The 20,521-nt window shown below is 66.0% G+C and overlaps 1 protein-coding gene across 2 annotated transcripts; it reads right to left on the bottom strand.

Annotated features, from left to right (window-relative positions):
* Nucleotides 1-3,513: 3,513 nt before the first annotated feature.
* Nucleotides 3,514-20,193, bottom strand: TOLLIP (toll interacting protein). 2 transcript variants are annotated; one of them, XM_059151700.1, is made up of 6 exons: nt 20,034-20,191; nt 12,195-12,344; nt 10,511-10,693; nt 9,460-9,612; nt 8,610-8,700; nt 3,514-5,971 (listed from the first exon to the last, which is right to left on the bottom strand). In XM_059151700.1, exons 1-6 carry the CDS (start codon nt 20,064-20,066, stop codon nt 5,757-5,759), a joined length of 825 nt encoding a protein of 274 aa, XP_059007683.1. In that variant the 5' UTR covers nt 20,067-20,191; the 3' UTR covers nt 3,514-5,756. The 2 variants fall into 2 exon arrangements, with proteins under 2 accessions (XP_059007683.1, XP_059007688.1); XM_059151705.1 differs by lacking the exons at nt 8,610-8,700; nt 9,460-9,612; nt 10,511-10,693 and having other exon boundaries at nt 5,766-5,971; nt 20,034-20,193.
* Nucleotides 20,194-20,521: the final 328 nt, after the last annotated feature.

Here is a 20,521-nt window from a genome sequence, read left to right as displayed (position 1 = left end):
AAAAGTAACCGAGTCACCCAGGTGCCCCTGCCTTGTGATTTTCTTAGTGGACACTGGACATCTGAGTTGAATAATGTGGTAACTCTGAGACCAGGGAGGTTGATTCTAAGCATACGAACGTCCAGAAGGCTAAGAAGAGTCAAGGATTCTTGTCAAAGGAAGACGAGTGGACGTCTTGCTCAGGTAGAAAGCGACACTCAGCTTGTCCGGATGAGGATGACCGAGGAGCGTGCAGTGCAGCCGAGCAGGGGCGAGAGTGCAGGGCGGCAGTGAGGCCAGTCAGCCAGGGCTAGACGCGAAACACGTGGAATCTGGCCCCTGCTTCGCGCCACGTCCAAGCATCAATTCTGGGCAGACCCCAAATGCAAAGGCAGGAAGATTCCGGAAGGTGGCCAAGCAGGAAGGTCCTCAGGTGAGAAGCCGTCTCCCCACCTCACAACAGCTGCACAGGCAGACTCTGATGGACCTGTTGTCGAAGGCGTGCAGCTTTCAGGGGGAGTGCTTGGAGAGCGCGTCACAGTCTGTTTTGGTCAGTGTTAGCTTTCACAGCAGCAGCCACCCACCAGAGCCCTGGCCCCGGGCAGGCAGTCATGCACATGTTCCTGGAGCAGCCAGCACGCAACAGGTGGGCAAGAGGGGCCCTGCCCTCCAAATTCCAGGGGTCTTCACTCTGACCGCAGAAGGGCAAACAGCTAGGTATCTGTGTTGCACCCCACCCCTGCCGTCACATGTCCCTCCCCCGTAAGCGGAAGTGACTCCCAGAGGATTTAGAGGGTGAGTGCCCATATTCCCCTTCATTCTTCTCTTTTTGCCTTTTTGGGAGCCAGTAGTTAAAGACTAGAATGTTCAAAAAGAGCTACAGATAGGAGGAAAGTTAGAACATGATCTTGGATGCCTGGGAAAAGGCTCGGAGAAGACCTGAGCAGACATTATATTTGCAGGTCAGGCTGGTCCTTGCACAGAGACAGTGCAGAGCAACAATAAAAGTGAACAATTTAAAAAGCCAGCCCTGCACCGGGAACCTGGGAGTTGCCGACACTGGGACGAAATCGGCCCCCAGAGAGCAGAGGCAGGGGTGATAGGAACCTGCGGGACAGGCTTCAGGCACAGCGGCTCCCGGCGCGCTCCCACGGAACAGCACACGGAGCAGCCTCCTTGCCAGAAGGCCGGCAGCCTCCCCGTGTCCAGACCTGAGCCGCCGGCCGGAGGATGGCCCTGCGATGCTGTGCCGCCAACATAGGGCGAGGACCCCGACCCTTCCCAGAGGTGCCCTGGGATGAGATGGGCCACCAGCGTCCCCTTGAAATCGGGGCTTAAGGGGGAGCCTGGGGTGGCTCCATCAGTTGAGTGTCTGACTCCTCGTCCTGGCTCAGGTGGTGGCCTCAGGGTCCTGGGATGGGGCCCCGCATCAGGTCTGTGCTCCGTGGTGGTGGGGGGGCGGCATCTGCTTGGGGATTCTCCCTCTGCCCCCCTCACTCACACACACGTGTGCACTCTCAAATAAGTCAAACTTTAAACAATAAAAATTTAAAAAAAAATTGGAGATTACGGAGCCAGGGACCTGGCTGTGGTCACGTCCCCAAGCCTGGGACGCGCGACTGGGGTGGAGAGGCCCACCCGGGCTCCCCTCACTGTTCAGTAGCTGCTAGTGCGGCAAGGGGGGAGCCCAGCCGCGTGTCCGAACCACGGCGCCAGGGCGTGGCAGAGCGCAGGCCCTGAGCCCAGGCTGTGACCTGCACATCCCACACCAGGGCCACAGGACCACTGGGCTCGTGGTAACAGGCAGGAAGACTCACACGGAGCGAGCCGGCGTCACGCACCCTCCCCAAACCAGAACCCGGGCGCCCTGCATCACACTCTTCCCACCGGTGCAGGTGTGTGTCACAAGGGGGATGGACGTTTAGTGCCACACCCCGTGCGGCTCACTGGGACTCCTGAACCGAGCCAAGCGTCCCCCCCGCCCCGCTGGGCAGTGTCCGGTCTGCCACCAATCTGTTCAGAGGCCCACCCTGGGGGCCGCATCCTCACGCCAGCGGCTGTCGGACTCTGTCCCGTCTCTGTGCAGCCTCCTGGTCTCTGCTGGCACTTGAGGTTTTGTCGGGTTCTCACATTTTAAGTCCCCACAAGGCGCTCAGTTGAGTCTGACACCATAGCCCAAGGCCTGGTTCTTGGTCACGGCCACTCCCCGCCCGCACGGTACGTCCACCCCAAGCGCGCACGGGGCCTCGGAGGCTGAACCAACACCGCGTTCCTCCAGACAGGATGCGCTTCTGCTTCCACCACCCCTGATGGTTCTCCCCCTGCGGGGCTTCCTGGGCCACGGCCTGTCACCTCCTTCTGTGGCGGGCGCTTTGCTTGGAGCTCATCTCCGCCAGCGGGACGCCGGCCCCTGGTGGGAGCCACACCGGAGACTGTGCGAACAGAACCAAGTCAGCTCCGTCCGGACACCCAGGACCTCAGCGAACACGGCCTGGCACCTGCCACGTGCACGTCCGCGGGTGTTACGGCAGACGGATGGACCCCCACGGCCCCACACTATTGTCCCGCGCAGCCCCGCACATGCCGGGGGCACTCAGAGCTTGGCTCTGCCCAGGAGCTCGGCCCCCGCAGTGTTCAGAGCCCTCCGTCTGGACATGCAGAACCAGAGGCCCTGCTTCCGCCCAATGAGCACGCCCGCTTCGCTCTTCTGCTTTGAGCAAAAGAGTCATGTCCAGGGAGCCTGGGCGGTTCGGTCAGCGACACGTCTGCCTTTGGCTCAGGTCGTGATCCCAGTCCTGGGACCCAGCCCCACATCGGGCTCCCTGCTCGGCCAGAAGCCACCTTCTCCCTCTCCCTCTCCCCCTGCTTGTGTTCCCTCTCTCACTGTGTCTCTCTGTGTCAATGAAATAAATACAGTCTTTTTTAAAAAGTAGTAAAAAAAAACAAAAAAAACATTAAAAAACACCAAAACCCATTCATGGCGACACACAGCGAGCGGCAGCAAGTCGCGGGAAGGAAACACATTGCAGAACCCCACCTTGGGGTCGGGGGTGGTGGGGGCACCCAGCCGCCTCCCCTGCTGGCTCCGGGCCACGACACTGGTCCCCGCAGCCCTTCTCGGGCGTGCACACCGGGCGAACGTGCTGGCAGACTCACACCAGCAGCCCTAAGCCTTCTCCCCGGTCTACTTCACGGAAAATTTTATTTGAAAGAGAGAAGCAGAGAGGCAGAGAGCACGTGGGGAGCAGAGGCACAAGCACGGTCCCCACTGAGCAGGGGGCCCCATGTGGGGCTCGATCCCAGGACCCCGGGATCATGACCTGAGCTGAAGGCAGACACTCAGCCGACTGGGCCACCCAGGAGCCTGTCTCTGTCATTTTAGTCGAGAAATGAAACTCATGCTTAGTATCAATGCTTCGGGTTCCCTCCGAATCCAAGCGGTAGGTAGATCGCACCCTGCCTCGCGCACCCGTGCGGGCTCTGCTAGCGAGTGCGTTCTGAGCGAAGTTAAAAACCACTCGGGAACAGAAACGGTAAAGATTCGTTGGAGAAGTTTAATTCTCTACTTTTATAGATATCATGTATTAAATTAGAAGGCCAAAAAGCAAAAATATACTTTACAATTCAAGATCAATCCGGACACTGGACCCGACAGAAGCATTGGAAACACAGAGCTCTGAGAATTGTTCCCACCGGCGTGCAGGGCTGCGGCCAGAGGGCGCCGCTACAGGGAGGGGAGCCTCCGGAAGGGGGACAGGGAGGCGGGAGGAGTCCCGGCACACACCCACGTTCCGTCCTGGCTGATAGTGCGGCGGGGCTGCCTCTGGTGGAAAGGCCACCGGCCAGCTTACGAAGGCCCCTGGGGTCTCCACCTGGCGTGCACGGGGCCACAAGGCACAGCGGCCCGGCACCAGCAGCCACGCTGGCTCGTGGGAGTCCGTGGTGGCCACGCTGCGGCATCATCGGCCTGTCCCAGGCCTGCTTCAGAGGAACTGCCACGGGTCCCCCTCCTGCCCACAGAGCAGCCACAGGCCACGACCCGCAGGCAGGACAGCAGGGCGTGAAGAAGGGGAAAAGGGCCTGACACAACCAGGGAAGGCCTCGCAGGGCGTGGGCTCTGACGTCAGTGCTCGCGAGGAAGGGGAGCACAAGTGACAGGTGTAGGGTCTCTCTCCCGCCAACCGAGGCCCCGCGAGTCCCACCGCGGCTGCTTGCTGCGTTCCGCGGGCGTCCTCACAAGGAGCACATCCCCGACGCACCCCGACGCGCCCCGACGGCCCGGCAATGGAGAGGCGGAAAGCGTCCGCGGGGCCTCCTGGACACGGGGTCCCGAGCTGCGCCTCTGTGGAGGTCGGCCCCACAGGAGTGCGCTGCATGCCTGCCTGGTGCTTTTGGGTAGAAATGTGCTGTGTGGCCCCCAAGCTGTCCGAACCGGGAACTGGCGCTCCACGAGAAAGCAGGGCTCCCGTGTCCGAGCCAGCGGCCGGCGCCCATCCCCGGCAGCAGTCTTCACCGAGAAGCCTGGCCAGTGTGGTCATCGGGCAGCCGGCACGCACGCCTTCAGCCTTTCGCGTGCGGATCCCTGATTGTCCCGCGCCTGCCGGCAGCAGCAACATCCTCCAGCTGATAGGAAATGCCCCTGTGCAGTGGGGAGGTGGAACGGGGGTTCACCCCCATGCCGAGCCCTCACAGGTCTGCGCCATCGGAGCCCATCGCGCCCACGGTGGAGACTCCATCTTCGAAGGCAAGCGTGCCGCGTGTGGGCTACGGGCCGCACCGAGAAGCGGCTCATGCTGCTGATTTCCACGAGGGGCCCTACCCGTCCCAGGCCAGGGGCCACGGCCGCCACGCAGCGCACAGCACGGCACACGCCCCTCCTGCCTCCGAGAGGACTCGGACGTTCACCGGGCGGCCGCTCCTTGCACCGGAGGGAATTCACGGGACTGCTACAGCGGCCACTTAAACCAGCGTCAGTAGTGAGCCAACGGCTCCTGAACACCCTTTAATAAACAAATACAAACTACTGGAATGGCCACTTTTACCCCCGTTTTCAGGTTCTGTTCCATGAGTCGGTCAGAGGGGAGCGGTGGCCTCTCGGAGGCCCACCCCACGGAGCTGGCAGGACACACAGCAGGAAAAGGCCTCACGGGGTCCCCAGGCCCGGACAGCCCTGCTCCAGAGCCTGCGGGCAGGGCCGGGCTCGGCGCACCGCGGACCCCGTGCATTCTGCATCCGCGCCGACCCTGCCGCGGGACCGGCAAGACAGGAGCCCGCCCGCCCAGGACACGGGGGAGCAGCCCAGAACCACACACAAGGAACATCCACGGGAAGACAGGCAAGTTGTGAAAATGACCCCAAATCAGCTGTGCATGCTCTACGAGCCTGAAGGAACAGGTCTAGCCCGGCTAAGGAGAGGAGCAGCATGCCACGAGCCAGCCGGGGGGCGGCCAGCGTTCTACAGCGCGGGCAGAGGCGGCGGCTCGCAGAGAGCCTGCTTGCGACAGCGTGCGAGGAGCAGCACGCAGCCCTTGAAGACACTCGTCCCCAAGCGGCGGGAGGGCGAGCGTGCGTACAGAGGACAAGCCCCCCGTGGCCGCTCTGCTCCCAGCGAGGCCAGGAGGAGAGCCACCCACGCCTGAGTGCCGCTGGGCTCGGCGGCCGGCCGGGGACCAACCGCCCACACGCGTCCCACAGGAGGGGGACTGGGACTACCCGGGGCTCCTTCACAGGAGTGGGGGAGGGGCTGGGCCGGCACGACGGGGTGGGGGGGCGAGGCTCTAGGACTCCTCGCCCATCTGGAGCAGGGAGTTGATGGCTGCGTCCCTGTCCCCTCTCTGGGCTTCCAGCACGGAGCGGATCACCTCCCGGTCCACGTTGGGGAACATGTCCTGGATGGCCCTCAGGTCCTCCTCGCTGCAGCGGGCCGGGGCACTCACGGCCGCTGGGGGCAGGGCCACAGGCACCACGCCGGGGCTGCACACCGCGGGCACACCTGCAAGCACAAGACGTGGTTTAGGGAACCCATGGCGGCACCAGCGTCCACGCCGAGTGCCGGCCCTGGAAGCAGAGACACGGGCCCCGCGCCGCGGCCCCAGGCACAGGTCCGGGCCTGCAGCGTCCTCCCCGACAGCGGCACGCAGAGCCCGCGCAGCTGCTCGCGCTGTGGTCCCTTCACACTCCCGATGACGCCACAGAGGCCAACGTTCGCTGACCAGAGGCCACAACGCAGTTCTGTCAGAGAAGGCACAGCACGCAGGAGGCCTGAACTGTCCCCTGTGGGCTGGTGACGGTGGGCCAGGCTGCGCAGCCGGTGGGTCCTTCCGACGCCGACCAGCATGGGATCTCCGAGAGCGAGGCGCACACCCAGAGCATCTCTCATGGGCCACGGTGGTGAGACGCCAAGAGCCCAACTCTCCAGTCCGCGGTCTGCAGGGTGGGCGGAACCACGGGGCAGAAGAGCAGCCCGAAGGCTTCCCAGCCACTGTCCAGTGGGCACAGCTGACCGCCACACACCACACACCGGCTCCATGGCCTCCGTGCTGCCCACGCACTGCTCGGCGCACAGATCCCGCTGCACACTTGGCAAGAGCTTTCGCCCCCAGCCCAGGGTTAAGTCCACTGTGGGACCTCCCCCTGCTGGGGGGCAGCACCTGCAAGCAGCCCCCTTCCACAGATGCACACACATACAACACACGTGCACACGCACACATCTCAACAAGGTTGGGGACGTGGGATATAAATTATTCACAGCGGAGGTCACTCTGCAGCACAAGCTTCACGAAAACACGGCGGTGAGCGCGAGTCCCTATTTGTAGGAAACGCGCTGGAGCCGGTGGGTGGCTTGGCCTTGGGGTCCAGGCAAAAAGCTCCTTCCTCTCCCTGGTCACCTCCTGCGAGCAGCTGACCGTCCCACAGCTTACAAGTGTGCACTGAAGAGAACTTCCAAGTTCCCATTTACGCAGAACTCGCCTTTTCCAGAATAAATGTTTTAGGACAAACTCTAAAGGCATTTACGGAGCAAGCTAAGGAACCAAAAAATGCGTGTCCTGACAGAGTGGACTGCTGGCTACCCACGGGGGTCCCGGAGCAGGGACATTGTGGCTGCGGTGCCCCTAGAAAGACGTCTGGCGACACCCCACCTGGAAACTGGGGGAGAGCCAGGCCGTCTGGGACCGTGTCCTGATGAAAGGGATGCCTGGGGCACAGGCACAGGCCCCCAGGAGGGGCCCTCGTGACGGTGGGGGCCGCGGGTCTGGGAGGGTCCGGCCGTCCCTCCTGTGCCTCTAGGGCCTACTGCCCGCCCACATCCTCATTCTGGACTTGGCGTCCAGAAGGGAGGGCAGACCTTCCTGCTGTTTTAAGACGCCCAGGACATGCGCCCCTTGGCCCATCGGGCGCCTGTTCCTCCTCAAATCGCCAAGGGTGGGCAGTGCAACCCCAATCTCCTCCAGACCCTGCAACTGCTCCAGGGAAGGGGCAGGGAGAGCCCCCAGGAAGGTCCTCCGCTGACCTCGCAGAGGTCACAGGCCAGCTCACAGGTGAGCGAGCGCTCTCCCACTCGGGGGGCTTCCGAAGCCGACCACGTGCGCTTGGCTTCCTGAGCTGCCGCGTCCCTGCCGAGACTCCCGTCGCCCGCTCAGCGCGACATCCTTCCCTTCTGTGAACCTGCCCAGGCTGCTCCGGAACTCCTGGGCCACCAAGGCCACGTCTTACTGGCTGGCTCTGTCAGGACCAGGGCTGACCCTTCCCCCGTGTCTGTGGGATGGTCCACGTGGAGATCGGAGTCCACGGCTCTCCCGTCCGAGTCCCGAACCCGTGCGGGCTCCTTGGATGCAGAGGCAGCCTCCTCGCCCACTTCCTTGTGCGGCACGTCTAGGCTCCGGGTGACACGCTGGTCCTGCACTGGCCACAAGTGCACAACGACGAGACCTCTCTCGTCTGGCTCAGTGGAAACGGCAGAGCACCCCACACCACCCCAGCCCTGGGCGGCACAGCCCCCGTGCCCCGCAGTGTACCGCTCCAGCCCGGCCCCTCTGGCACAGCGAGGGCCGCCACACCGCCTCGGGCAGAGACCGCGGAGACCCAGGCTCCTCTGTCTCCCTGCCCTCGGCGCTCACGGTCCCGCAGAGCCTGCCCTTGGACGCCCGCACACAGCTCAGCTTGGCCGTTCTGCCCGTTTCCTGGCTGCTCGCGGCGGGAGCTGGTCGAGCCCAGTCACCATCGTGGCCGGAACAGAAGTAAACTGAGGCCGACGGTAACATTTGGAAATTGAAAGACACGAAAGCAACCCCACTGCCGTCACGAGCTGCTACTCTACAGAGACGGACGCGCACGACAGAGCGGGGACATTAGGGCACCCGCTCACTTCACCTCACAGGGCAGGATCTCTCGTGACGGTAACTGCGCTAACGCGTTCAGAGACTACGTTTCTAAACTTCCATAAAAGTTCAACTTGTCAACAGTTTGGGGGTAAAATATTCTGTATCCTAGAAATGTAAAAAATAACTCATGCCTAAAACCAAACCCTCGCACTCGGAAGGATCCTGTGACGAAGAATGGACTTAGCCTGCGCACTGTGCTGCGAGTCCCCGAGGACCGAGGACCGCCCTGGGGAGGGGAAGGGCACACACCTGTGATGGGCACGTAGCCGACGCCCTGCTGGTACACGGTGGGCATCAGGACCACGGGCTGAGGTGGCATCATCACGGTGGCCGGCAGCGACTGAAACACACGGAAGACGATCACGGGGTCACAGGAGAACCCAGCACACAGGGAAACGGGTACACCCTGGTGGCAGGCCAGGGCGAGTGCCTTGGCTACGGGGCTGTTCCAGAGTTGTGGCCGACGGACACATCAGAAGGGAACGTGGTCCCCGGAAGCAACAAGTACTTTCAGGCCCCACAGGGGTAACGCTTCCCGACTGCCTCGAGCACGCCAGCCCTCAGTGAACGCAGTCGGGGCTGTGCGTTCACATGAAAACGTCAGTCGTGTCATGAAACGTCTAAGAGTAAAATGACACGAATGCTACTACCTGCTTTCAAACGGCCCAGGAGTAAAGAGGAGGAACCAAGAGCTGCTGGGATCGGACACCTGCAGGGACCCTCGTGCAGGCCGATGTACGATAGCAGGGACACCACCACCGCCTCGGGGACACAAAGTCCCAGACCCCCACGCTCCCCGAGAGCAGTGGGCTGCAGACCGGATCCGGCACGAGCCAGGGGACCCGAGGACCAGAGGGCGAGCAGCTGTTCCCTCAAACCCCATGTGGTCCTGAGACCCTCCCCACCCCGACCCCGGACCACACGGCAGGCCCTCTCCGGCCATGGGGGAGGCCATACCCCGAGGAACAGGCCGCCACACCATGCTGCTCCCCCCACCAGAATGCACCACGGTCCCAGTCCCTCGGGAGCAAACGGCCCCCTGAGCCGAAGCTGCCCCCTCCGCCCGCCCCCTCCGCCCGCCCCCCTGCCCTGCGCTCACCGCGTACGACATGACCAGGTTGATCATGCCCTCCTTGTCGTCCCCCTGCCGGCCGCTCAGGCTGTACCACTCGTCCTCCACCTTGCCCTGCTTCAGGGACTCGGGGATGGTGACGTGCGTCCAGGCAATGCGGTCGTCCATGGAGAAGGCCCGCTGAGGGAGATGGGGGGCGCAGGTGCTGCTGCCGCCCACTCCCCAGGCGCCCCCACAGCCCGAGCCCCACCCACAGCCCCACCCCCCACCCTGCGGCTGGGGGCCCACCTCCTCCAAAAGTCACCCCCCAACCCCACCCCAAGGCCTGGTCCTCCCCGCAACACACACAGGACCCCCAGCCCCAGCCCCACGAAGCCAGGAGGGCCTCCGTCAGCATCTGGACAGGTGCAGTCTGGCCTCTGCCCGCCCCTCGGGATCCCCTGCAGGTCCAAAGCCTAGTGGGCACAGACAGAGGAGAGAAGCCCTCTCCCTGCGAACACGCAGGCCCTCCCTCCTATCCCCGTGTGAGAAAGGCGAGAACTAGAAAAAAGGAGCCTAGAAGGCAAAAGAGAGCAGAGGGCACCATACTGGGCCCTGCTGCCCAACCCCCAGCCCTCCGACCTCTCCCCCTGCCAACCAAGCCCCTGGGGCTCCCTGGCCGGCCACAGCGGGCTGGGCGGCCCCAGGCACATGCCCAGAGGACCAGGCTCAGGACGAGCCCCACGGCACCCCTCTGACCCTCCCAGGGACGCCTGGGGGCTAGCACACGGCACAAGAACGCAGTTCCACCTGGCGCGGGGTCTAAGCCACTTTATGCCTTTGGCTTGGGGACGTGTCTGGGGCTTACGGAAGGGGGTGCGGCCAACACTGTCTCCTCAGAGTGCCGGGTCCCCAGCCCCGGGACGCCGTTTCTGCAGGCAACTGGTCAACAGACCCGTATGGGGCCATGGACTGTGCGCTGCTGCTGGGGACACCAGGACGCCCATCACAAAGCAATGATGGCCCTGTGTCTGGGCGGGCCTGCAGCTCCCGGGCGGCCCACACCCCTGGGCCTGCGACGGGCAGCCGGCCCTCTCACCTCGTCGAAGATCTCTAGGTAGAAGGAGTCCACACCCGGGGGCACCGTGCACTGGATAACCTTATTCCAGCGGGGGTTCTTGGCGCCGTTGTGGGCGGTGGGTGTCTCGTATACAGCGTAGCCCAGGCGCAGGCGGCAGTACGGGTCCATGCGGGTCATGCCGTAATTCTTCGCCAGCTTGGCCTGAAACACAGCAAGTCACTGAAGGGGCGGCCGGCATCGGAGTGGAGGACACGTGCTCACCCACACTGTCCACCCACTCCGAGTTCCCCGGGGAACCAGGATACGGCCGCCACTGTGTTCCTGGGCTCTGGGTGTCCGGTCCCTGCTCAGGTCAAGGGAGCTATGGCGCCACACAGGGCAGCTCCTTCTCCAACGGCCCCGCAGAAGAGGCTGCAGGGCAGGGTGACAGGCAGGCTGTCGTGGGCCCCAAGCCAAGGGCCAGCCTGGAGCAGCGGGGCTGCAACCTCAGGCCACGGGCCAGCCGTCGCCAGGCTCCCCATTCAGCTCTGTCCAGTGCCGGGGGCTATGAACCCCGAGGAGCCTGACCTTCAGCTGGACAGGCTGCCTTTGCAGGAAGAAAGTGCGGGCACTGACGAAGAGCGACGGCTTTGGCTGCCTGGGTCTCTGTCCGCAAACAGCCTTCCGAGCGGATGTAACCGCTCCAGCGCCTCCGCGGCCCAGGAGAGGAGCACAGCGGCCGCCGCCCACCAGCACTGACCCTTCAGGCCTGGACGTGTCTGCCGAGAGGGGCACGAGCAGACACACGTGGGACGGAGCGCCATGCCCAGGACAGAGGAGCCTCTCAAACCTCAGTGACGAGAACACAGCCCAGTGGGATGCGGGCGAAGACCCGCGGGGGAACGTGCTGGCTCCGAGCCGGTGGCCGTCACAGGGACGTCAGCTCAAACCCCAACGAGCCCAAACCAGACCGACCCTGTGCTGAGCCACACAGCACCCACGCCCCGTGCGCGGGCGGCCGACGACACACCCGCTGGGCACCCATGGAGGCCCCGTAGGCTGTGCCATGGACGCTTCCAGCTACAGCGGGGTGGAGGCCGGGCGCGGGGAGAGGGAGGGGAGAGGCGGGGCGCTCCATGGACAGGAACCACCAGAACGCGGGCACTGGGGTGGCCCAGGAGCACCGTGGGGCCCCCGCGGACAAGGGAGAAAGGCTAATCACAGAGGAAGTCAGACGCCACGGGCCATGCTGAGAGGCCCAGAAACACCTGAGGATCTGCGGTGACCCCGTCACCCCGAGAGTGTGGCCAGGTGTCTGGGAGACAGTTCCCCTAAGACCCACGGTATTCGCGAGCCCTGACTGTGACTCTGCCTGCCTCCCAGTGACTCCCCTTTCTCCCTGGTTTCCACGGACGCCAAAACCACTTTAGGCCCTGACCATGCCTTTGGCTCTCCTGAGGGTCCGTGCCCCCTCCTCGCCAGCAGCCGTGGGGGGCGAGAAAGGCACGAGTGGCAGGAGCACGGCCGGCACGCGGCACGCGCCCACCCGCACCCCTCCCTGGTGACCCCGCTACTGCTGGTAGAAGCCCGGGGACTCAGCCGCATCTTTCATCAGATACGCTCCCAGAAGAACGGAGCAGAAAAGCCACCCGTCCCCACAGAAAGTGCGGTCCCGCCGCCCCCCTTCCCGCCCCCCGCCGCCCTGGGGAGCCCCGGCACGCACCTGCACCACGGTGATGCTGAGACGGCCCACCGTGCCCGCCGCCCCTCCGTACTGCAGCTGCTGGGCCGCCTGCGCGTCCAGTTGCACCTGCTGCTGCGCGGCCGTGGGCGTGATGCGGAGGAAGTCCTGCGGCAGCTCGCCGACGTACACCTTCGGGGAGAGCACACCGTCAGTGGGGCGGGAGCCCAGCCACATCATCGCCAGGGCCGGGGGCCCACGGGGTCTCCAGCCCGAGCACCTCGAACCAGCCCCCTGCCCTCCGGCAAGGAGCCCTCTCTCAGTGGCCTGAGATGCACACCGGGCCTCTGCGGGGGCCATGGTCGGGGTCACACACACTAACCCACGTGTCCGCCGTCGGCTTGCTCCGCAGCCACTGGGACGGGCTGCGAGGTGCCGGCTGAGAGCTGTGGGGAGACGGAACCGGAAGCCTGGATTCTAGCTGTATGGAATCCCACAGCTCAAACCAGCAACGGCCCAAAAGACCCCACAAAGCCCCAACACCTCCCCTTTTTGCCTCCTGCTGATCCCTTTGTCCACGAGGCTGCCTTGCCTCGGAGAGGAGGGGCCGGGGAAGCGCCAGACGGTGGACTGTGCGGAGGCCCCACGGGTTCCCAGGAGCCAGTCGTCCAGGAAGAGGCAGCGGCTACCGCGGGAGCCGGCTGCCACACGTGGTGGCCGCCATGGATGGGGCCTCCCCTGCGGAGACGAGCAGAGCAAGGCCCCGCGGGGTGTTCGATGCACGGCGGCCTGCATGTCACTCTTCCCAGGCAGGACAGGCTCAGGGTCTGGAGACTCAGGGCAGAAGGACAGACGGCCCAGGGGGACACAGTGGGCGCAGTTGCTGGGCACAGAGCCCTGTGGGAGGGGGCAGCAGACCACAGTGCAGGGGGCCCGGGTCCTCCTCGGCCGCCCCATGGGGACGTCGCCAGGATTCAGGGGAGCCTCCAAAGAGTGTTATTTCCAGGAAAGGCCCCGGCGCCACAGCGAGTTGTGGCGAACTGCATTACTGACGGTGGCCACTAGGGACCGCACGTGCACGCACCAAACCCCCTAAGGCCTGTGTTGCTGAGGTCCCAGGTGACTCGGTCGGGCAGGATCCCAGAAGGTTCCGCACCCACTGAGGTCACAAGCACCAACGGGAAAGCATTTCTCTGCTGCTTCCCGTCAAACGTCCCCAGAAAGGTCTAGACCCTTCCTTCGTGTCCCCATCACGGGCCTCGTGTTGAACCTGAAGGAAAGCCACTCCCAGACGCCCGTCTCGGGTTCCCCACGGCCCCCAGCTCAGCACCCGGCAGCCTGGTGCTCCAAAGGCTTCTCTCTGCGAAGCAAGCCCCCCTTCTCCTGCCGCAGCCCACGCGGGGCCGTCTCAGGCGCCCGGGGAGGAGGGCCCCTCGCACAGTCTCTGCGTCGGGAGTGGGCAGCCCCGGGGGCTCATGTACTTGGTCCAGACACAAGGGGAAAGCAGTGGGGCCTGGGAGGCCCCGGGTTGCCAGGTGAGGACGGCTCCCAAGGGGCTCGCAGGTGCCCTTCCCCTAGCGTGCCGCTTGGCTCCCCAGCAGGGCCCAGGGCTCGCCCTGGAAAGGAGGCCGTGTGCCCTCCCGCACGGCTGAGACGCTGCGGCTGCCCTGGCGGCTCTCCGACTGACGCCCACGGTCACGCTGGGTAAATGTGCGTACATGCGAACCACACTCCCAGCCAGAGCTCTTCCCAGAGGCCACAGGGCCGGTGCCGCCTTGCCAACCGGCCACGGGCCTCCCAGCCTCCGCCCGCAGCGGCCGCAGGGAGCTCTGCCCACTCCCGTGAGGGCGACCTGGCGCACAGGGACTCGGGCTAACCAAACGCAAAACATCAGTGCACACAGACCGAATTCTCCATTATTCTGACAGATGACCGCTCCCTGTGCACCACACAATGCAGCTCGGGGGGTCCTGTGGGGACACGCCGTGCCCTCGGGGGCACAGCAGGGACGGCCACGCAGGTGTCGGCAGCGACAGCGGTGACAGGCCCGGGATCTACTGCTACTTCCCGACCTCCCGCCCCCAGACTGGGGCTTGCAGAACCGCGCCCCTCTGCGGCACTCATCTGGGTTTTCTTCAAGGAGAACGCGCCCTAGAAGGGGCGGCTAAAACCACACCACAGGCCAGAGATCGGGGCGCCCGGGGGTGCAGCTGGCTGAGCCTCGGACTCCTGATTTCGCCTCAGGTCCTGATCTCAGGGTCCTGGGATCGAGCCCCACGATGGGCTCCTTGCTGAGTGTGGAATCTGCTTGGGATTCTCCCTCCGTCCCTGTGCCCGGCCCACTGCGCTCCGGTCTGCTCGCTGACTTTCAGGTAAGTCAACCTCAAAAGAAAAACAAAAAAAAGATCAAACATCTGCTGCTCTTCCTCAACCACTTTTCAACTTTGAAAGCATAACCATGAAATGAGGGTTCTCACGACATAAATGAACAGTGCAAACAAACCACGGGGAGGGGCAGACGTTGAGCGCCCCGCCAAGGCCGGCACGGACAGGATAGGGGACGCCAGCTTCCGGAAAAGCTGCGAGGAGGACCCCTGCCCTGGGGGCTTCTTCCTGCCTGAGGGACAGGCTACAGTGTCCCTGACCAGCAGTCCTCAGACAGTCCAGGTCCCCCGAACAAGGCAAGTCCGGACGGGCCCAGAGAGCAGGCCACTGAGGGTCCATGACATCCAAATAAAGCCCAGGGCGAGCGGTTGCGCAGCAAAGCCGGTCTCTGGTGACATCAGTCGTGCCCTGCTGACGTCCCCAGTGGGGACCTCCCACAAGGCGCAGAGACGCAGGAGCTCCCGCACTCTCACAGCCGCTCTGCACCGCGAGCGCGCGAGGTCAGGAGAAAACGTCAACGTCGCCGACGAGGAAAGAAGCAGCGCTCGGCTTCTTCCGGAGCACGGAGCTCCTGGTCACGCGGGCGGGACCGCTGCCCCGGGAGCCACCACCAGCTCCGTCCAGTGAGCGGACGCCCACACCTGCCGTCGCCACCAGCCCGCCCACGCAGCACACGCCGGGGACCGGCCCGGGGGCCCACACGGGCCCGACCGCTTCGGAGACCAGCGGGGAAGGTCGTCGGGAGCGCCTGCCTTACGCACAGGCAGAAGCTCCGGGCTAATCCCCAAACCGTCCCGCCGCACGGTGAGGGACTCGGGCTCCCGCGCTTCATCCCGCCTCGAAGACTAGAGGACCATGAGTCCTGCTCAGAGACACGTAAGGGACACCGGCTCACGCTTACAAGGCGGTACACTGACTCCGAAACGACGTCAGCCGTGCACCGGCCGGGGCAGGTGGCCCTCTGGGCCGGGATGTCACCACGGTCCCCGCCGGGCGCAGCTCCCCGTTTCTCCCACGCACACAGTCCACAGACGGCGTCTGTCAGCTGAGGAGCCGCAGAGCCGCGCGTGCTCGGCGCACAGTCCCCAGTTAACGCACGGCCACGGCAAGCTGCTTAGGGGCGTCTGGGGGGCTCAGTGGGTTAAGCCTCTGCCTTCGGCTCAGGTCATGATCTCGGGGTCCTGGGATCGAGCCCCGCATCGGGCTCTCTGCTCAGCGGGGAGCCTGCTTCCTCCTCTCTCTGCCTGCCTCTGCCTGCTTGTGATCTCCGTCTGTCAAATAAATAACGTCTTTTTAAAAAACTGAAAAACTGTTAGTGTTTTGTATACATTTGTTGAACAACCTTGAATGCGTCTATTTATAAATTATAACGTATCAAATGACACACACAAATCAGCGACTTATATAAATACTGTACCAACAAAATCACAAATTCAAAACCTCATTCAACTGTTACTTTCCCAGTAACACACCTGGAAAGTTTTCTTAGTATTTTTAACGAACTTCTAACTTTTGCTTCATACGCGGAAACAGTGTTTAGTCTCCTGCTGGACGTTGTTTCGGCCCCCGACAAGGTGACGGGGTGGAGAACTGTGGCGCGGAGACAAACACGGGAACAGCGGCACCGGGCAGAGCTCCCGTGTCCGCGTCCCCCACCAGGTCCACGGCCACGCGACGCCCAGGGAAACAGGCAGGATGACGCCACGAGGAGGAGGAGCCCCGGCGCAGGCCGCCAGCCGCTGCGAGGCCGTCCCTCTGCTCTGCTCGTCTGAGACCCTGCTCCGCCCTCTGGGGCCAGCATCACCCCTAGGACACCGGCACTCAGGGCTCCAGAAGCCCCACCGTGGTCCGAAGAGATGCCCCAACACAAACGCCTCCTCGGTCCACATCACTCACGCTGGAACCACAGCTGAAAGGGACCAAGAAGGGGACACCAGAGACAAAGAGAAGCCCTTCGGGCCCTGAGCTGTAGAGGGGCCGAGGGCCAGGCGGTAACGTCACAGCTCCCAAGATGAGGCGCCCCAACCGCAGGGAGGTGTCTGGTGGGCCAGGAGTCCCAAAACTCCCCGGCATCGCAGGGGCCAGTCGCGATGAAGGCCCTGCAAGGGGACACGTGTCACCAGACTGACCAAGGCCACAGCTCAGCAGGGTCCTATCTCCCAAGCGCCTGCATGAGGGCGCGGCTCTGACCTGCAGCCTGGCTGGGACAGAATCCTCGCTACACCCTGCAGGAGGGGGCCCGGGCGGCGCAAGAGCCGGGCACCTGCTGCAGGGTGACAGCCGATGGGCCGCGGGGACAGCAGAGGCGTGTGGGCAGGGCACAGGCTGAGAACCCCACTCTGCTCAGAAGGCGGGGCTCCCTCACGGCTCATCCTGACGCTGGGGGAGACCTCAGCGGGGTCCGCGGGAAGGAGGGCCCCGCTCTGTCTGCGATGCCTGGAGCCTTTCCGGGGCCGGGGGCAGCCGAGCGCAGGGACCTGCGGCTCAGGAAGGAGGCTGAGTCACGGTCATGCCGGGCCCCCGAAGCCAGGCTCCCAGCGGGGAGAGGACACACAGGGAGAGAGGAGGAGGAGGAGCTGGGGGAGGAGGTCCAAGCGCAGACAGTGGTCCCAGCGCAAGGAGCGTCGGCGGTCACCGGGCTCACAGGGGACGGCCATTTCCAGAGGGCCCGGGAGATGGGGCGCGGGGTTCGGCAGCGCTGACCCTGGGCACACCCGCGCCCGGCTCCGCGAGGCCGGAGGAGCTCGGCTCTGCAGTGGCGGGGAGAGCCGGGCCGCCGGCAGGGCGAGCGGGGGGCCACGGCGGCCGGGCCGCGTGCGGGAGACACGGGCCCATCACGGTGCTCGACAAAGGAGATGCCGCCACACGCAGGCCTGAAGGGAAAGCCGAGTCCTGGGAATGGACGGGCAGGAGCCGAGCGCGCCCTGACCTCCCGGCACGACGTCTCAGGACCAGCGGACGGGGACTGGGGGGGCCGGCTCTGCAGACCGCTCACACCGCTCTGGTCAATCCGTGCAAACGGCCCTAAGACACCCGACGCGCCCTGCGCGGGCCCCACGTCGCCGACCCGGCCGTCCCCACCGACATCCGCGAGTCCTACGCGCACTCACAGCTCACTTGAACTCATACACACGCGAACGTTTCCAGGCTCGTAAGGACGCGGCTACCGGTCACCTATCAAAAGCAATCGCCGTCGGCGAGGCCCATGAGGGCCTGGAGTCGCAGGTCAGCCGAGGGCCGCCCCGCGGGCTGGCTCGGGAGGGAGGAAAAGGGGTCAGGAGGGGGAGGAGGGGGGGTGCGCTCAGCCTGAACCCGCTCACACGCCAGCACCTCTGGAGGAGGTCGGGTGGTCGGGGTCAGCCTGGACTCGGGGGGCCGCCCCGCGCGTCTGTGAGGGAGGCTGGAAAGGCTCTCGCCGCCTCTGACGGAGCCTCGGTCACCGTCCCCACGAGCCGGCGGGCCCCACCGAGGTGTAAAGCAGCCTGTCTCCCACCAACTCCCCGAGCTCCGACGAGGAAGGCCGGGCCCGCCCGGCGCTCTGACATGCAGTGGGCCGGGGCAGAAACAGATGTGGTCGCGAGAACGCTGGCCGTGGGAAAAGCGAGGCCAACAGGCCAGGCCCGGGGCACGGCCCGGCGGCGACGCAGGGAAGGAACCCACCCCAACAGACAGACGCCCAAGAACCACCTGAGCCCCACCGAGGGGAGCAGCCGGCACGGCCTGCCACAGCCCAGCTCACCCAGCCCCTCGGGCTTCCCTGTGCACGGAGGCAGGAGACACCCCATCCCCTACCAGGCAGACTCTCCCTCCCCGTCACACCCCCAAGGACACTGCCCGTTGCTCCTGTGGCAAGTGGGACACCCCGCGTGCACCTGAGTCCAGGCTCGGGCACCCTGGAGCCCAGCGGAGCCCTGTGTGCCACGCGCAGGGACGTGGCCCCCCATCCCCAGCCACACGCGCGCAAGAGCGTGCCCAGCCCCCACCCAGCCGCTGAGCGCTGCCCGGCGCTCCGCCACCCGGTCCTGCTGGGATGGCCGAGCGCCCGGTCCTCTGCCCGCACAGCACCCGGCACCCAGTCCAGGCGGGGCACCCCAGCTGAAGGACAAGGCCCACCAGACTCGAACAACTGCCGCAGTCCTCACAAGGACCGCTGGGCCCGGGGGGAGCGGGGCGCTGACGCAGCTGTGTGCGGGGCAGGGGGCTCTGTCGGAAACGAACACCGGAGGGACCGGTGAAACTGAAGCGCCCAGTCCAGCTGCTGCCTGCTGGCCCCACTGGCACAGGCACCTGCCCCACCCCGCAGCCCCCAGCCCCTCCCCACAGCCAGCCGGGCTCCTCCTCCAAGTGTCAGGTTAGGTGCCAGGTCCGCCCAAGAACCTTACCCACCTCAACCACGGCCCTGACAGGCCGCCCCCACGTCTAAGTCAAGAGTGGAGACCCACAGCTCTGGGCATCTGGGTGGCTCCCCCGGTGGAGCGTCGGACTCCCGGTTCCAGCGCAGGTCAGGGTCAAGGGATCGAGCCCCACATCGGGCTCCACGACCCGCAGAGTCTGCTTGCCCCTCCCCCTCGCTGCTCCTCCCTCTCTCGCAAATCAATAAAAACTTAAAAACAAAACCAAAAAAGAGGAACAGCCCTGCGCCCGCGGCTCCCTCCCGCGCTGCACGCTAAGACCCTGACTGGGCACCACACCCCGAGCTCCCTGTGTCACGCTGCCCCAAACACCAGGGCCCGGGACAGCGGCTGAGCACCACGGCCCGGTCCTGCGCCGGCACTCACGACCCCAGCCCCAGACGCCACATCCCCGAGCCCCCAGCCGCTCCCGCCCAGCCCTGACGTCACTGCGCGCCTGCAGGTCACCGAGGGCACCGCAGCGCGCACCGCGCGGCCGCGCAGAGCCCCAGCACCGGCCCCGGCGGCGCACGTCGGACCCGACCAGCCTGGGGCTCCGCGCGGCCGCAGAGCGGAGCGTCCCCGCACACAGGACGGGCGAGACCCGCCTCCGGGGGCGCCGCGGGGCCCCGCCCCAGCCCCGTCCCGCGGGCAGCGGGGCAGCTCCGCGTCGAGCTCCGGGCGGCCGCGTGCCCGGGGCTCCCGACGACGCCGGGGCCGTCCCTCCGGCGAGCACCGGGCGAGCAGCCCCGCGACCTCCCGCCCCGCGGCGCGTCCCGAGCGGCTGCTCCCGCGGACTCGGCCTCCGACGCCCCGGGCGCGTCCGGGCTGCGGGCGGCCCCCGGCCCCGCGCCACCGAGCCGCCCCCTGCGCCGGCAAACCGAGGCCGACGGCGGGACGCGGGCCCCGCGGGCCCGGGGAGGGGCGGCCGCTGCGGCTCGGGCCTGCCCAGACGCACCTGCGGCGGCCGCTCGGGAGGCCCGCGGGACCCTGCCCGGTGCGGGGAGCCACGCCGGGAGCCGGGCCTCCTCGGCCGCGCAGGCCCCGCCGCCCCGCCCGGCCGCTCCGGAGCCCGCCCCGCCCGGCCGCCCGCCCGCCCCCTCACCGGCCCGCGCTGCGTGCTGACGGTGGTCGCCATGGTGCCCCCGCCTCGCGCCCCGGGAGCGGACCCGTCCGCGACCCTCGGCGCCGGAGCCTGCGACGCCAACGGCCGGTCCCCGCGAAGCCGCCGCCGCCTCGGTCAGCTGACGGCTGGCCCCGCCCCCGCGCCGCTCACCGCGCAGGCGCCAAGTCCGCCCCGCCCCTTCCGGCGCCGCACGCACCCACGCCCCGGCAGGCGCCTGCGCAGTCGCTCCCCACGGGCCGCGGCCCTGCGAACGGCCTCCCGAGCTGGCCGTGTGCGCATGCCCGCAGTGGCGGGCTCGCGCCGGTCACGTGGCCGGGTGGGGCCCGCCCCCAACCCCCTCGAGGCGCCGCTGCGGCGGAGCAGGGCGGCCGGCCGCGGGGTTCCCCACCTCGGAGGCAAAGCGACGGCGTAGCCCTGCCGCTGCCCCAGGTGCTGGGAGTGCGGGACGCCGCGCGCGGATGCGTGAG

Source organism: Mustela lutreola, chromosome 1 (genome assembly GCF_030435805.1).
Source record: "Mustela lutreola isolate mMusLut2 chromosome 1, mMusLut2.pri, whole genome shotgun sequence".
NCBI classification, from domain to species: domain Eukaryota; kingdom Metazoa; phylum Chordata; class Mammalia; order Carnivora; family Mustelidae; genus Mustela; species Mustela lutreola.
This window is presented reverse-complemented; position numbering and strand designations above follow the sequence as displayed.

What these genes read in the sequence shown, in the direction of transcription:
- TOLLIP (XM_059151700.1), bottom strand. Translation starts at nt 20,066, where the DNA reads ATGGCGACCACCGTCAGCACGCAGCGCGGGCCG. An exon ending in TCAGCACGCAGCGCGGGCCG is followed by an intron (nt 12,345 to 20,033) that starts GTGAGGGGGCGG and finishes CTCTCCCCGAAG; the next exon opens with GTGTACGTCGGCGAGCTGCC. An exon ending in ACCTGGTCATGTCGTACGCG is followed by an intron (nt 8,701 to 9,459) that starts GTGAGCGCAGGG and finishes CGTGTGTTTCAG; the next exon opens with TCGCTGCCGGCCACCGTGAT.